The sequence below is a fragment of the Carcharodon carcharias genome, chromosome X (genome assembly GCF_017639515.1).
Source record: "Carcharodon carcharias isolate sCarCar2 chromosome X, sCarCar2.pri, whole genome shotgun sequence".
NCBI lineage: Eukaryota > Metazoa > Chordata > Chondrichthyes > Lamniformes > Lamnidae > Carcharodon > Carcharodon carcharias.
This window is the reverse complement of record NC_054507.1, coordinates 8,919,860-8,937,475: the sequence shown is the minus strand read 5'-3', so window position 1 is coordinate 8,937,475 and position 17,616 is coordinate 8,919,860. Positions and strand designations below refer to the sequence as shown.

Sequence of the window (17,616 nt, the reverse complement as noted above, 5' to 3'; positions counted from 1 at the left end):
CATACTCACGATGCCTGATTCCATCCACATCGCCAGATATGGGTGTGCACCCCCTTCACTCAATAAGATCACTCCCACCGCCACATCTGTGAGCTTTAGTTTGTCGCTTTCTCCTGTCCCTCGCATCATTACAAGCACTTCTACTTTCTGGCTGTCAGGAGTGATTTTGAGTCTATTGTTTTTTTGTGTGTGTGTGTAATAATACCATTCTGTTTGTGGATTTATTTTTTCCCAGGTATTTGGTGAATGAAATGAAGGAAAGAGAAGGTTTTCGGTTACTGATGGAGGTAAAATGACACACATGCTTAACTATATTTATCTACTCCACTCCCACCTGAAACCTTAGTCTCAGATTGCATCCCTCCCCCATAGTTTTATTTGTAATTGACCCCATTATCCAATTACCACCGCGCCCCCCCCCCCCCGGCCTTTTTGATTGTGTGGATAAAAATCCTTGTGTCCCCCATTATCTCCATACCCCACTGCCTTCTGCTCGATAAAGCTCCACATCTCTCCTCCTGTAACTCTACCTCCAGGCCGCTGACCACCTGTTACTGATGCAGCTGGGGAGTCCTAGAGTGGCGAGGAGGAGGAGAATAGGAAGACTTCCGAGGAGTTAGAACTGTAGTGGTTGGGGGAGGAATGAGGGGGGAAGCCAGAGGTCACAACAGGAAGTTGCCTCATGGCTGTGATGCTGAGGGGAGCAGAAATGAAAAAGGCAACTTTAGCTGTTGGGGTTGCAGTCGGAGCATCTTCTGCAGTGGTATTTGGAGATGGTGAGTCTGGTTGGTTTTTTTTTGAAGGCCCTGGTGCTGCTTGACAGCATCATCTGCTGCTGACGTTGGGGTCAGCTTCCGTGTGTGCACTGATGACTCCCAGTGCAATCCCTCCACCGTCGGTGCTGTCAGACCGCTTGTCCAACATCCAGGAATGGATGAGCTGTAGTTTCTTCAAGCTAATCTTTGGGATGACCAAAGCTTGCCCTTCTCTTTATCTTTGGCCCCTGCCACAAATTCCTCACCCTCATTGCAGATTCACTCCATTCCCCAGCCACTGAACTGAACTATTTGGTGTCTTATTTGGCCCCATATCCTGTCACAAATCAATCCCTGCCACTGCTCACCTCTACCCCTCCCTCAGCCTTGACTTGACTCAGTGGTCGCACTGTCCTCTGAAGTGGAAATTGTAAGGAAGTCAAACCACTGTTCCAAGTGCTTTCGGTGCAAAAACTTGTTTATACATGTCAAAGGCTTATATTCAGGTCCATGCCTTTTTTTCTTGCTTTGAAGCATCTCTGGTTTTGGAGACAAAGTTTGAGGGTGGGAAAGCTGGACTCTTTAATGAGTAAAAATGTCTCTCTCTTGCAGCCTCAGTGTGTCAATGTCTGCTTTTGGTACATCCCGCCCAGCCTACGAGGGAAAGAGCAGACCCCTGACTTCTGGCAGAACCTAGGAAAGGTAAGGGTGTACTGAGAATCACAGCCGTTTGTAATCTACCCCTCTGCTCCAAGCAATGAATAATGGAATTGTTTTGCTATGGACCTTAGAAAAAAGTAAGAGGAGTGGCCACAGACTTTGCTTTTCTGACTAGAAATTTCATGGAATGACTGGATATAGTGGACAATCTTAGTGGACTCTTTTCTCTACCCCCCACAACCAGCTTAGCCATGATCTTATTGAATGGTGGAGCAGGCTCAAAGAGCTGAATGGCCTACTCCTGCTCTTGCTCCTAATTCCTATGTTTCCATGTTCCGATATGTTCTATATTCCTAAAGGTCTATGCCAGGGCCTCAATTAGTCACTATACTTGCTGATGACTGGATAACACAATAGAAAGCCACATATCTAAGCTTTCAGATTACACAAAGATTGGTGACATAGTAAGTACTGTAGATAGAAGCATAAAATTGCAGAGACAATAATAGATTAAGTAAGTGGCAGGCAAATGTGAAGTCATCCATTTTGAACCAAAAGTGGATTAACCAGAGTATTTTTTTTAAATGACAAAAAGGTCAGAATGGTGGAGGTCCAAAGAGATTTAAGGCTCCATGTATGTATCACTAAAATGTAATTGTCAGGTATAAAAAAAAATCCAACATGCGAACTGAATGTCATCCTTTATATCTGGAGGACTTGCATATGGAGGTGTAAGATTTGATCAGGGGACAATAACAAATTACTTGAGTTTTGAGGAGTTGCAAACGGTTCAATTTAAAGGCTTAAAGTGATTTATTGAGAAGCGACAGTTCAAATACAACACCCAATCAGAATAGATATTGTAGACATAGGACCTGTGACGTGTGAGAAAGTCCCAGATCAGATGGGCAGAGTAATGGTGTAGTCTCTGCTGCCTGTATTAATGATCTCTCCCCTGCCTTTAGGCTGATGAGGGTGCTAATCTGAGGTTAGCTATCCTAAAGAGTCTCAGTCCCTTTTTGTTTGTGCTTTTTGCTACTTGACTGCCCATTTATAGACATATTTTTAGGGGCTGATGGATATCTCATGTCAATCACTCATTCAATTAACATCACCTCATCCAACTGTCCAATTATCCAGGGACAGGTACCCAAAATATACCCCTCCCACTCCAGCCCCTCCTGCCGTCTGTTTATCCCTTGGAAGGACATGTGATTAATTTCTCTCAGACAGTCGTTCAGTTAAGTAGAAGTGAGGTTCCACCTTATCAAACCTAGCAATGCCTACACAAATATCAGCTTTCATGCTGTGTCCTTGGTCAGATAACAGGCTTCCTGATGAAAATGCAAACCTATTCTGTCTGCTATGTTGGCTCTGGCAGGCTCCTAAAGAATTTTTCTTAATAAGGGAGAAAGAGAACCAATTCTAAAATCTTTAATTCATTTCTTAAGATTTTATAAGGTCATTAGACATTAGCCATTTCTTATAAGGGGGGAGGAAATTTTACTACATCTATATAAAGCCCACATCTGAAGTATTGTGTACAGTTCTAGGTACTGTGCCTTTGGATAAACTGACCTTGGAAAAAGTGCAGTGCAGACTCAATCAGAATTTTACCAGGGCTACAAGGGTTAAATGCAGTTTGTATTCCTGGGAATATAAAAGGTTAAGCAGTGATTGGATTGAGATTTTGAAGATTTAAAAGGAATTGATGGGGTAGATGTTGCTGGGAGAATCTAGGACAAGGGTTAGGGTTAAACCTTGAAATCAGAGTCAGACCATTTCAGAGAGAAGCTGGGAAACACTTGTTCACACACAGGGCGGTAGCACTGTTGAACACTCTCCCACAAAAAACAGTAGATGTGAGTTCAATTAGAATTTTCAACCCGAGACAGATTTTTGCTATCCAAGAAAATTAAAGGATGTGGAGCCATGGTGGTAAATGGAGTAGGAATATGGATCAGCCATGATCTCATTGAATAACAGAACAAACTTCTGAGTTTGTGAACTCAGCTTGTGAGTTGAGTGGGTTGCCTAGTTATGTTCCTATATTGCATGCTGTGGGACTGGGTGGTACAGTGGGTTATCACACTGTCCTTTCACATTCTGGGACTGGGTGGTACAGTGGGTTATCACACCGTCCTTTCACACTCTGGGAATGGGTGCTACAGTGAGTTATCACACTGTCCTTTCACACTCTGGGACTGGGTGCTACAGTGAGTTATCACACTGTCCTTTCACACGCTAGAAATGGGTGGTACAATGGGTTACCACACTGTCCTTTCACATTCTGGGACTGGGTGGTACAGTGGGTTATCACACTGTCCTTTTACACTTTGGAACTGGGTGGTACAGTGGGTTATCACACTGTCCTTTCACACTCTGGGACTGGGTGGTACAGTGGGTTATCACACTGTCTTTTCACACTCTGGGACTGGGTGGTACAGTGTGTTATTACACTGTCCTTTCACACTCTGGGACTGGGTGGTACAGAGGGTTATCTCATTGTCCTTTCACACTCTGGGACTGAGTGGTACAGTGGGTTATCACACTTTCCTTTCACACTCTGGGACTGGGTGGTACAGTGGGTTATCACACTGTCCTTTCACACTCTGGGACTGGGTGGTACAGTGGGTTATCACACTGTCCTTTCACACTTTGGGACTGGGTGGTACAGTGGGTTATCACACTGTCCTTTCACACCCTGGGACTGGGTGGTACAGTGTGTTATCACACTGTCCTTTCACACTCTGGGACTGGGTGGTACAGTGGGTTATCATACTGTCCTTTCAGACTCTGGGACTGGGTGGTACAGTGTGTTATCACACTGTCCTTTCACACTCTGGGACTGGGTGGTACAGTGGGTTATCACACCGTCCTTTCACACTCTGGGACTGGGTGTTACAGTGGGTTATCACACTGTCCATTCACACTCTGGGACTGGGTGGTACAGTGGGTTATCACACTGTCCTTTCACATTCGGGGACTAGGTGGTACAGTGGGTTATCACACTGTCCTTTCACATTCTGGGACTGGGTGGTACAGTGGGTTATCACTCTGTCCTTTCACACTCTTGGACTGGGTACAGTGGGTTATCACACTGTCCTTTCACACTCTGGGACTGGGTGGTACAGTGGGTTATCACACTGTCATTTCACATTCTGGGACTGGGTGGTACAGTGGGTTATCACACTGTCCTTTCACACTCTGGGACTGGGTGGTACAGTGGGTTATCACACTGTCCTTTCACACTCTGGGACTGGGTGGTACAGTGGGTTATCACACTGTCCTTTCACACTTTGGGACTGGGTGGTACAGTGGGTTATCACACTGTCCTTTCACACCCTGGGACTGGGTGGTACAGTGTGTTATCACACTGTCCTTTCACACTCTGGGACTGGGTGGTACAGTGTGTTATCACACTGTCCTTTCACACTCTGGGACTGGGTGGTACAGTGGGTTATCACACTGTCCTTTCACACTCTGGGACTGGGTGTTACAGTGGGTTATCACACTGTCCTTTCACACTCTGGGACTGGGTGGTACAGTGGGTTATCACACTGTCCTTTCACACTCTGGGACTGGGTGGTACAGTGGGTTATCACACTGTCCTTTCACACTCTGGGGCTGGGTGGTACAGTGGGTTATCACACTGTCCTTTCACACTCTGGGACTGGGTGGTACAGTGTGTTATCACACTGTCCTTTCACACTCTGGGACTGGGTGGTACAGTGGGTTATCATACTGTCCTTTCAGACTCTGGGACTGGGTGGTACAGTGTGTTATCACACTGTCCTTTCACACTCTGGGACTGGGTGGTACAGTGGGTTATCACACTGTCCTTTCACATTCTGGGACTGGGTGGTACAGTGGGTTATCACACTGTCCTTTCACACTCTGGGACTGGGTACAGTGGGTTATCACGCTGTCCTTTCACACTCTGGGACTGGGTGGTACAGTGGGTTATCACACTGTCTTTTCACACTCTGGGACTGGGTGGTACAGTGTGTTATTACACTGTCCTTTCACACTCTGGGACTGGGTGGTACAGAGGGTTATCTCATTGTCCTTTCACACTCTGGGACTGAGTGGTACAGTGGGTTATCACACTTTCCTTTCACACTCTGGGACTGGGTGGTACAGTGGGTTATCACACTGTCCTTTCACACTCTGGGACTGGGTGGTACAGTGGGTTATCACACTGTCCTTTCACACTTTGGGACTGGGTGGTACAGTGGGTTATCACACTGTCCTTTCACACTCTGGAACTGGGTGGTACAGTGGGTTATCACACCGTCCTTTCACACTCTGGGACTGGGTGTTACAGTGGGTTATCACACTGTCCATTCACACTCTGGGACTGGGTGGTACAGTGGGTTATCACACTGTCCTTTCACATTCGGGGACTAGGTGGTACAGTGGGTTATCACACTGTCCTTTCACATTCTGGGACTGGGTGGTACAGTGGGTTATCACACTGTCCTTTCACACTCTTGGACTGGGTACAGTGGGTTATCACACTGTCCTTTCACACTCTGGGACTGGGTGGTACAGTGGGTTATCACACTGTCATTTCACATTCTGGGACTGGGTGGTACAGTGGGTTATCACACTGTCCTTTCACACTCTGGGACTGGGTGGTACAGTGGGTTATCACACTGTCCTTTCACACTCTGGGACTGGGTGGTACAGTGGGTTATCACACTGTCCTTTCACACTTTGGGACTGGGTGGTACAGTGGGTTATCACACTGTCCTTTCACACTCTGGGACTGGGTGGTACAGTGTGTTATCACACTGTCCTTTCACACTCTGGGACTGGGTGGTACAGTGGGTTATCATACTGTCCTTTCAGACTCTGGGACTGGGTGGTACAGTGTGTTATCACACTGTCCTTTCACACTCTGGGACTGGGTGGTACAGTGGGTTATCACACTGTCCTTTCACACTCTGGGACTGGGTGTTACAGTGGGTTATCACACTGTCCTTTCACACTCTGGGACTGGGTGGTACAGTGGGTTATCACACTGTCCTTTCACACTCTGGGACTGGGTGGTACAGTGGGTTATCACACTGTCCTTTCACACTCTGGGGCTGGGTGGTACAGTGGGTTATCACACTGTCCTTTCACACCCTGGGACTGGGTGGTACAGTGTGTTATCACACTGTCCTTTCACACTCTGGGACTGGGTGGTACAGAGGGTTATCATACTGTCCTTTCAGACTCTGGGACTGGGTGGTACAGTGTGTTATCACACTGTCCTTTCACACTCTGGGACTGGGTGGTACAGTGGGTTATCACACTGTCCTTTCACATTCTGGGACTGGGTGGTACAGTGGGTTATCACACTGTCCTTTCACACTCTGGGACTGGGTACAGTGGGTTATCACGCTGTCCTTTCACACTCTTGGTCTGGGTGGTACAGCGGGTCATTACACTGCCCTTTCACACTTTGGGACTGGGTGGTACAGTGGGTTATCACACTGTCCTTTCACACTCTGGGACTGGGTAGTACAGTGGGTTATCAAACTGTCCTTTCACACTCTGGGACTGAGTGGTACAGAGGGTTATCACACTGTCCTTTCACACTCTGGGACTGGGTGGTACAGTGGGTTATCACACTGTCCATTCACACTCTGGGACTGGGTGGTACAGTGGGTTATCACACTGTCCTTTCACATTCGGGGACTAGGTGGTACAGTGGGTTATCACACTGTCCTTTCACATTCTGGGACTGGGTGGTACAGTGGGTTATCACTCTGTCCTTTCACACTCTTGGACTGGGTACAGTGGGTTATCACACTGTCCTTTCACACTCTGGGACTGGGTGGTACAGTGGGTTATCACACTGTCATTTCACATTCTGGGACTGGGTGGTACAGTGGGTTATCACACTGTCCTTTCACACTCTGGGACTGGGTGGTACAGTGGGTTATCACACTGTCCTTTCACACTCTGGGACTGGGTGGTACAGTGGGTTATCACACTGTCCTTTCACACTTTGGGACTGGGTGGTACAGTGGGTTATCACACTGTCCTTTCACACTCTGGGACTGGGTGGTACAGTGTGTTATCACACTGTCCTTTCACACTCTGGGACTGGGTGGTACAGTGGGTTATCACACTGTCCTTTCAGACTCTGGGACTGGGTGGTACAGTGTGTTATCACACTGTCCTTTCACACTCTGGGACTGGGTGGTACAGTGGGTTATCACACTGTCCTTTCACACTCTGGGACTGGGTGTTACAGTGGGTTATCACACTGTCCTTTCACACTCTGGGACTGGGTGGTACATTGGGTTATCACACTGTCCTTTCACACTCTGGGACTGGGTGGTACAGTGGGTTATCACACTGTCCTTTCACACTCTGGGACTGTGTGGTACAGTGGGTTATCACACTGTCCTTTCACACTCTGGGACTGGGTGGTACAGTGTGTTATCACACTGTCCTTTCACACTCTGGGACTGGGTGGTACAGTGGGTTATCATACTGTCCTTTCAGACTCTGGGACTGGGTGGTACAGTGTGTTATCACACTGTCCTTTCACACTCTGGGACTGGGTGGTACAGTGGGTTATCACACTGTCCTTTCACATTCTGGGACTGGGTGGTACAGTGGGTTATCACACTGTCCTTTCACACTCTGGGACTGGGTACAGTGGGTTATCACGCTGTCCTTTCACACTCTTGGTCTGGGTGGTACAGCGGGTCATTACACTGCCCTTTCACACTTTGGGACTGGGTGGTACAGTGGGTTATCACACTGTCCTTTCACACTCTGGGACTGGGTAGTACAGTGGGTTATCAAACTGTCCTTTCACACTCTGGGACTGAGTGGTACAGAGGGTTATCACACTGTCCTTTCACACTCTGGGACTGGGTGGTACAGTGGGTTATCACACTGTCCTTTCACACTCTGGGACTGGGTGGTACAGTGGGTTATCACACTGTCCTTTCACACTCTGGGACTGGGTACAGTGTGTTATCACACTGTCCTTTCACACTCTGGGACTGGGTGGTACAGTGGGTTATCACACTGTCCTTTCACACTCTGGGACTGGGTGGTACAGTGGGTTATCACACTGTCATTTCACACTCTGGGACTGGGTGGTACCGTGAGTTATCACACTGTCCTTTCACACTGTGTGACATGGTAGTACAGTGGGTTATCACACTGTCCTTTCACACTCTGGGACTGGGTGGTACAGTGGGATATCACACTTTCATTTCACACTCTGGGACTGGGTGGTACAGTGAGTTATCACACTGTCCTTTCACACTCTGTGACATGGTGGTACAGTGGGTTATCACACTGTCCTTTCACACTCTGTGACATGGTAGTACAGTGGGTTATCACACTGTCCTTTCACACTCTGGGACTGGGCGGTACAGTGGGATATCACACTGTCCTTTCACACTCTGGGACTGGGTACAGTGGGTTATCACACTGTCCTTTCACACTCTGGGACTGGGTGGTATAGTGGGTTATCACACTTTCATGTCACACTCTGGGACTGGGTGGTACAGTGAGTTATCACACTGTCCTTTCACACTCTGTGACATGGTGGTACAGTGGGTTATCACACTGTCCTTTCACACTCTGTGACATGGTGGTACAGTGGGTTATCACACTGTCCTTTCACACTCTGGGACTGGGTGGTACAGTGGGATATCACACTATCCTTTCACACTCTGGGACTGGGTGGTACAGTGGGTTATCACACTGTCATTTCACACTCTGGGACTGGGTGGTACAGTGAGTTATCACACTGTCCTTTCACACTCTGTGACATGGTGGTACAGTGGGTTATCACACTGTCCTTTCACACTCTGGGACTGGGTGGTACAGTGGGTTATCACACTGTCCTTTCACACTCTGGGACTGGGTGGTACAGTGGGTTATCACACTGTCCTTTCACACTCTGGGACTGGGTGGTACAGTGGGTTATCACATTGTCCTTTCACACTCTGGGACTGGGTGGTACAGTGGGTTATCACACTGTCCTTTCACACTCTGGGACTGGGTGGTACTTTGGGCTGATCCTCTGTTACTTCATGCTCTGTTTTGACACCATCATCCTCTTGCTAAGTAGCTGTCTGACCTCCGTGTTCAGCCTCAACAGGTTGGTGAAGAAGTCAGACTGGGAGCTGAGTCTACATTCAGCTGCAATAAAATGAGAACCAGCCCCCTCTCCTCATTTATCGTTGGATTAAAACTTAAAATTTAACTTCATATTTATATCTCCCATTCCCTGGCGGCTCAGGTAATATAACTAAGGCTGTTGTTAAAGGTCGACTATTGCAGACTCCCTCTGCTAGAACCATTTGAAATTAGGTGTTGAATTGCTTGGAACCAAAACATGACCTCACTGAAAATATTATGTTTGCACCTTTGTGTGGTAGCAGGGGTAAAGGAGAGATTCCAGAAGGTGGTTGTAACCTGTTAAGCTATCCATGTGCCGTTGGCCATTTTCTTTTTTTCAGGTGGCTCCATTTATCAAGGAGCGAATGGTGAAGCGAGGCAGCATGATGGTTGGTTACCAGAAACATGGGGACAAAGTGAACTTCTTCCGACAGGTCCTGATCAGTCCACAGGTCAGCTGGGAGGACATGGACTTCTTTCTGGATGAAATTGAGCGTCTGGGGTGTGATTTCCAGCCCGAGTAACGTGCTAAAACTCTCTCTCTCTGTTATATTTGCCCATTAGTGACATCCAGAGGCTTAGGTCACCTGAGCTCAGTCTATTTCATTTCCCTCCTCTACTGCATGTTAATTTTGGGAATGTTTGTTTAAAAAATTTAGTTCATGGGAACATATTAAATTTTGAAGATTTTTCACTGAATAAAAAAAATCCATCCACCTGGCTATAAGGGTCCCAAATGTATTTTGACAGTTTCTGGTGGACATGATTCCCAAGTCAAAATCTGCCCCTGACCAGGCACAGAACTGCCTGTCCCACTTAGAGATGCCATTGGCTGGTTATTGTGGGAAATGGAATTGTCACATCTGTACAGTGGAGGAAACTCATTTGAGGTCTCAGCTGATGTATATTGTTAGAACAAATTAGAGGTCGAGCTTTATTCAGCATCTAACCCCATGCTGTGCCTGAACTGGGAGTGTTTGATGGGGACAGTGTAGAGGGAGCTTTACTCTGTATCTAACCCCGTGCTGTACCTGTCCTGGGAGTGTTTGATGGGGACGGTGTAGAGGGAGCTTTACTCTGTATCTAACCCCGTGCTGTACCTGCCCTGGGAGTGTTTGATGGGGACAGTGTAGAGGGAGCTTTACTCTGTATCTAAGCCCATGCTGTACCTGCCCTGGGAGTGTTTGAAGGGGACAGTGCAGAGGGAGCTTTACTCTGGATCTAACCCTGTGCTGTACCTGTCCTGGGAGTGTTTGATGGGGACAGTGTGGAGGGAGCTTTACTCTGTATCTAACCCCATGCTGTACCTGTCCTGGGAGTGTTTGGTGGGGACAGTATAGAGGGAGCTTTACTCTGTATCTAACCCTGTGCTGTACCTGTCCTGTGAGTGTTTGATGGGACAGCGTAGAGGGAGCTTTGCTCTGTATCTAACCACGTGCTGTACCTGTCCTGGGAGTGTTTGATGGGGACAGTGTAGAGTGAGCTTTACTCTGTATCTAACCCCGTGATGTACCTGTCCTGGGTGTGTTTGATGGAGACAGTGTAGAGGGAGCTTTACTCTGTATCTAACCCCGTGCTGTACCTGTCCTGAGAGTGTTTGATGGGACGTTGTTTTAAAGAGGTCAATTTTACGTTAAGGGAAAAGTGGATTGTGGTTTGCTGAAAATCAGGATACTAAGCTGGTAGGGACAACTAATATAGAAGCTTATCTACTTGCAAGTTTGTAAATAAGAAGCATAATCTTTTAAAATGTTAACGGTGAAAAGACCATAAAAGCATTAATCACTTATTTTGTCATCATTGTTTTCCACTGCGTATGATTTGAGGTTGAAGAGAGGGGATGTGAAGTCCTCTTTCTCCTTGTGTGAAATCCATGCTTCAGTTTGTCTCCTCATTAAGTAGTTGAATCGAGCTGAGCAAAATTTCTTGCACATGCATCTGATACTACAGGGTTGAGGGTGACAAGGTGATGCCACTGATTAGCAATCTGCAACACAATCTCCAGCCCTCAATCCCTCGTCCAAGGCCAGTGAGGTGGTTTGCAACAGTTAGTAGCAGGACTACTCAACAAGATAACTTTCAGTACAACAACTGCCAACTGAACCTCCAGTCCTGCCCCAAGATGCTTAATGGCTCCTGAGTAAACTTGATCATTGAATTTTTTTTATTCAGTGAAAATCTTCAAAATTTAATATGTTCCCATGACCTAAATTGCTTAAGCAAGCATTCCCAAAATGAACATGCAACAGGGAGGGGAATGAGATCGGTCACCTGAGTTCAGTCTAAGCCTCTGGACTCGGTCACCAAAGACATCAGTTGAGTAAACTTTTAAAATTTCCACATGATTGAATAGTGCTGAAGCATGGAACTTGATTCATCTTCTCTGGATCATGTGCCTGCATCGGGTATAGCCTGGCTTGGATGCAGTAGAGAGATCCACCTGCATTGTGCCCCTTTAATGTTCCTTAACACTATTTTCAGAAGAGCATTTGGTCCTGTTCTGCTGTGATGTTTCAATTTTATTAGCAGTCCATATCAGCTTGCTCAGCTTGTAGCACCATAGATAAACGCTGTTACTGTTACTCACCTGATTATCCATCTGGGAGCTGACACACAAACCTAAGATGTTTGTAAATTGTATCTAATCCACTGGTCTTGTTGACGTTCGTCCAGTATGTAACCTGGAAAAACCAAGTTGGATGCTCAGATTTTTGTGATTAATCCCTGTCATGTTATAACTTGAGAGTTCAAATATTGGCCTTGCAAAATTCCTTATGATTGGATGTGGCTTTCCAGGTGGACCATGGAATTTGAATCTCCTATCCAGGAGATACATCCAGTTTGGCTTTTCTTAAACTATTGGCAGCAGTGATTGATCTCCAGTACAGTCTGTAGGGACGTGTAGATAAGTTCTTCCTGTAACCATGAAAACTATAGTGAGAATCTGTTGGGTAGCAAAAACCTTCCGCTCTGTATTTTCTCAAGTCATATGATCTGTATTGTGGCTGAGGATGTCCAAACATGGGATGTGTTACCGATGAGGTGTAGTACCTTTCTGTTTAAAAGAGAAAACACAGGCTTAATGAACTGTATCTATCTAAAACTGATATTTTACTATCTCTTTATTTAGCATAAAAATTGTTAATGCATTTGGTGTAGGCAATTTTCTGGTGGGTCAATGTCAATCTGATACATGAGCTTTTGGTGCACAGCCAAACTGCGCAATTAGTTGAGAAAGTGTCAACTTTTACTCCCTTGTGTCAATTGTCATCACTTCTGTAGTTTTGTGCCAATCATGTAAAGATTGAAATTAAAGGAAATCATTCAAGTGACTTGACTCTATCTTCAGTCTGCTGAGTATTCTTTTTGCTAAAAACTCTTTCTTTGTCAGTTTTGGGAGATCTGTTAGCAATAAGCATAAAATGCTGGGAATACAGAGAAGGTTCCTCAGCGTCTAGGGGAAAAAAGGTTAGCCCCTACTTTCAGATATAGAACAGCCGTGCTGTAAAGGCTCTCTACTTGACTCATTAAACTGTCTTCCCTTTCAGACGGTTCCTGATCTGAGGTATATTTTTGGTGTTTTCAGTCATATTTCTAATATTCCCAGTTTCTCTCTTCTCTACTCAGGAATGTAACGTTCACCTAAATGGCAAGTAAAGCTTCTCTGCTCTGCTGCAATAATGAGCCAAATTTTGCTGTCAAATTTACAGTGAATCAAATGGTGTTTGCTGTTATTTATGTGTAAATGGTACAGTAACTTCAAGTGGGTGCAGAAGGCAGCTAAATGCCTATACCCAAACCTTGTTGCAGGAGATCCGTCACTTCACTATTGGCTTTACACAAATAGCATTTTGCTGTCTGCTTCGCCATTTGAAAAGTAATGAACAGTATGTGGGTGGTGTTTGTGTGATAGATTTGAACTAAACATGCCACAGCAAGTTAAAATTTGTGTGGCATGTGGGCATTGCTGGCTAGGCCAACATTTATTGCCCATCCCTAATTACCCTTGAGAAGGTGGTGGCAAACTGCCTTCTTGAACCGCTGCAGTCCATGTGGTGTAGGTATACCCACAGTGCTGTTAGGGAGGGAGTTTCAGGATTTTGACCCAGCGACAGTGAAGGAACGGCGATATATTTCCAAGTCAGTATGGTGAATGACTTGCAGGTGGTGGTATTCCCATCCGTCTGCTGCCCTTGTCCTTCTAGATGGTAGTGGTTGTGGGTTTGGAAGGTGCTGCCTAAGGATCCTTGGTGAGTTCCTGCATCTTGTAGATGGTACACACTGCTGTTACTGTGCATTGGTGGTGGAGCAGACTGCTTTATCCTGGATGGTGTCGAGCTTCTTGAGTGTTGTTGGAGCTGCACTCATCCAGGCAAGTGGAGATTATTCCATCACACTCCTGACTTGTGCCTTGTAGATGGTGGACAGGCTTTGAGAAGTCAGGAGGTGAGTTAACTTGCCGCAGAACCTGTTACTAGCTTCTGACCTGCTCTTGTAACCACAGTATTTATATGGCTAGTCCAGTTCAGTTTCTGGTCAACTGTAACCCCCAGGATGTTGATAATGGGGGGATTCAGCGATGGTTAGATTCTCTCTTGTTAGAAATGATCATTGCCCACCACTTGTCTGACGTGAATGTTACTTGTCAGCCCAAGCCTGGATATTGTCCAGGTCTTGCTGCATTTGGACATGGACTGCTTCAGTATCTGAGGAGCCGCGAATGGTGCTGAGCATTGTGCCATCATCTGCGAACATCCCCACTTTTGACCTTATGATGGAAGGAAGTTCACTGATGAAGCAACTGAAGATGGTTGGACCAGTGGAGAGTTTTCCCCCTGATTCCCAATGACTCATTGATGACACAAATGCTGCCTTGATGTCAAGGGCAGTCATTCTTACCTCACCTCAGGAGTTCAGCCCTTCTGTCCATGTTTGAACCAAGGCTGTAATGAGGTCAGGAACCCAAACTAAGCATCAATGAGCAGGTTATTTGAGAAGTGCCACTTGATAGCAGTGCTGATGACACCTTCCATTAATTTGCTGATGATCAAGATCAATTAATTGGACGGAAATTGGCTGGATTGAATTTTTCCTGTGTTTTGTGTACAGGGCTTACCTGGACAATTTTCCACAATGTCAGGTAGATGCCAACATTGTACCTGCATTGGAACAGCTTGGCTAGTTGTGGAGCACAAGTCTTCAGTACTTTTGTCAGGACCCATAGATTTTGCAGTATCGAGTGCCTTCAGCTGTTTCTTGATATCACATGAATCCAATTGGCTGAAGACTGGCATCTGTGATGCTTGGGAACCTCCGGGGGAGTCCGAGATGGATCATCCACTCAGCACTTCTGACTGAAGATGGTTGTAAATGCTTCAGTTTTGTCTTTTGCACTGATGTCCTGGGCTCCCACATCATTGAGGATGGGGATATAAGTGGAGCCTCCACCTCCAGTGAGTTGTTTAATTGTCCACCACCATTCAAGACTGGATGTGACAGGACTGCAGAGCTTGGATCTGACCTGTTGGTTGTGGCTTAGCTCTGTCTATCACATGCTGCTTCCACAGTTTGGCATGCAAGTATTCAATGAATGGCACAGCACTAGGAAGTTTTGAGGAACAGAGGGACCTTGGCGTGTGTGTCCATAGATCTCTGAAGGCAGAGGGGCATGTTAGTGGGGTGGTGAAAAAGGCATATGGGACACTTGCCTTTATCAATCGAGGCATAGATTACAAAAGTAGGGAGGTCATGTTGGAGTTGTATAGAACCTTGGTGAGGCCACAGCTGGAGTAATGTGTGCAGTTCTGGTAGCCACGTTATAGGAACGATGTGATTGCACTGGAGGGGGTGCAGAGGAGATTCACCAGGATGTTGCCTGGGATGAAACATTTAAGTTATAAAGAGAGGTTGGGTAGACTTTGTTTGTTTTCGTTGGAGCAGAGAAGACCAAGGGGCGACCTGATCGAGGTGTACAAGATTATGAGGGGCATGGACAGGGTGGATAGGGAGCAGCTGTTCCCCTTAGTTGAAGGGTCAGTCACATGGGGGCATAAGTTCAAGGTGAGGGGCAGGAGGTTTAGGGGGGATGTGAGGAAAAACGTTTTTACCCAGAGGGTGGTGACGGTCTGGAATGCGCTGCCTGGGAGGCTGGTGGAGACAGGTTGCCTCACATCCTTTAAAAAGTACCTGGATGAGCACTTGGCACATCATAACATTCAAGGCTATGGGCCAAGTGCTGGTAAATGGGATTAGGTAGGTAGGTCAGGTGTTTCTCATGTGTCGGTGCAGACTCGATGGGCCGAAGGGCCTCTTCTGCACTGTGATTCTGTGATAGTCTCGTTTCGTAGCTTCACCAGGTTGGCACCTCATTTTTAGGTATGCTTGGTGCTGTTCCTGGCATACCCTCCTACACTCTTCATTGAACCAGGGTTGAGCCCCACCCCCAGCTTGACGGTAATGGTAGAGTGGGGGATATGCCAGGCCATGAGGTTACAGATTGTGGTTGAATGCAATTCTGCTGTTGCTGATGGCCCACAGCGCCTCATGGATGCCCAGTTTGGAGTTGCTAGGTCTGTTCTGAATCTGAACCATTTACACAGAGGTAGTGCTACACAACACGATGGAGGATATGCTCAGTGTGAAGATGGGACTTTGTCTCCACAAGGACTGCAGTAGTCACTGCTAATACTGTCATGGACAGATACACATGCAGTGCGTAGATTGGTGAGGACAAGGTCTAATAGGTTTTTTCTGACTTGAAGGTTCTCTTATCACTCACTACAGGCCTAGTCTCGCAGATATGTTCTATGGACATTAGTGAACCAGACGGGTTTTTACGACAATCATTAGTTTCACTGTCGCTGGGTCAAAATCCTGGAACTCCCTCCCTAATAGCACTGTGGGTGTGCCTACACCACATGCAGCGGCTCAAGAAGGGAGCTCACCACCTTCTCAAGGGCAATTAGGGATGGGCAATAAATGCTGGTCTAGACATCCCATGAATGAATTTTTAAAAAATTACTGAGACTAACTTTCAGTTCCAGATTCATTGACTGATTGAATTTAAATTCCACCAGCTGAGTCCTCGAAGCATTGGCCTGAGCCTCTGGAATACCAGTCCACTTGCATTACCACTACACTACTGGCTCCCTGTTCACTTCGAGTCCCAGATGCCCTGTTTCACTCGCTGCATAGATGATCAGTTCGCATTTTTAGAAACTTAGTGGGTAAAAAATCTTTAAAGCCGGGTGGAGGGGCAAGTCGAACTAATGGCAGACGCTATTAGATACACTGCTGTAGTAAAATCTGACCCAGTGTGCCTCAGCCCTAGTTTGAGGGGAGATCCTTCCCCACTGCACCCGTGATATTTCCCACATCGGCCATCCAGTTATGTCTGAGTAAGATGGTCAATTTTGCCACATTTGGAGCATCCTTCGAACCAGCCCACAAGAAGACCTTCGACACATCACTTTGGGATTTTTTTTTTAAACTTTGGGTTACCAATCAAATTAGTTAAACACTATTCGCCTTTAAAGCTATGCCGGTTTTCCTTAATTAGTCCACACTTGTCCAAGTGACTGTTAATCTGGTCATGAATTATCGTTTCTAAAAGCTACCCACTGCTGAGGTTAAACTGAGTGGCCGGTAGTTGCTGGGCTGATCCTTGCAGCATTTTATTGAACAAGGGTGTAACATTTACATCTGGCACCACCCCTGTATCTAAGAAGGACTGGAAGTTTATGGCCTGTGCTTCCCAAATTTCCACTCTTCCTTCCCTTAGATGCATTTTATCTGGTCCTGGTGACTTACCAACTTTAAGTAGAGATAGCTTCTCTAATACCTCCTTTATCAACTTTTAGCCCACCCAGTGTCTCAACTACTTCCTCTTTCCTATGACTTTGGCAACATCTTCTTCTTTGGTAAAGACAGATGAAAACTACTCATATTTTACCTTAGCTATGCCCCCTGCCTCCATGCTTAAATCTCCTTTTAGGTCCCCAATCCTTTTACCTCCATTTCACTCTTTGTATGCCTATAGAAGACTTTTGGATTCCTT

At 46.3% G+C, this 17,616-nt stretch overlaps 1 protein-coding gene across 1 annotated transcript in view; it reads left to right on the top strand.

The window, feature by feature from the left end:
• Positions 1-10,600, top strand: part of LOC121273199 (acidic amino acid decarboxylase GADL1-like) — a 52,979-nt gene extending 42,379 nt beyond the window's left edge. The window contains exons 4-6 of the mRNA XM_041180189.1: positions 236-287; positions 1,368-1,457; positions 9,902-10,600. Of these exons, the coding sequence (XP_041036123.1) occupies positions 236-287; positions 1,368-1,457; positions 9,902-10,084 (325 nt within the window). The 3' untranslated portion in view covers positions 10,085-10,600. The remainder of the gene's footprint in view (positions 1-235; positions 288-1,367; positions 1,458-9,901) is intronic.
• The last annotated feature ends 7,016 nt before the right edge of the window (positions 10,601-17,616 follow it).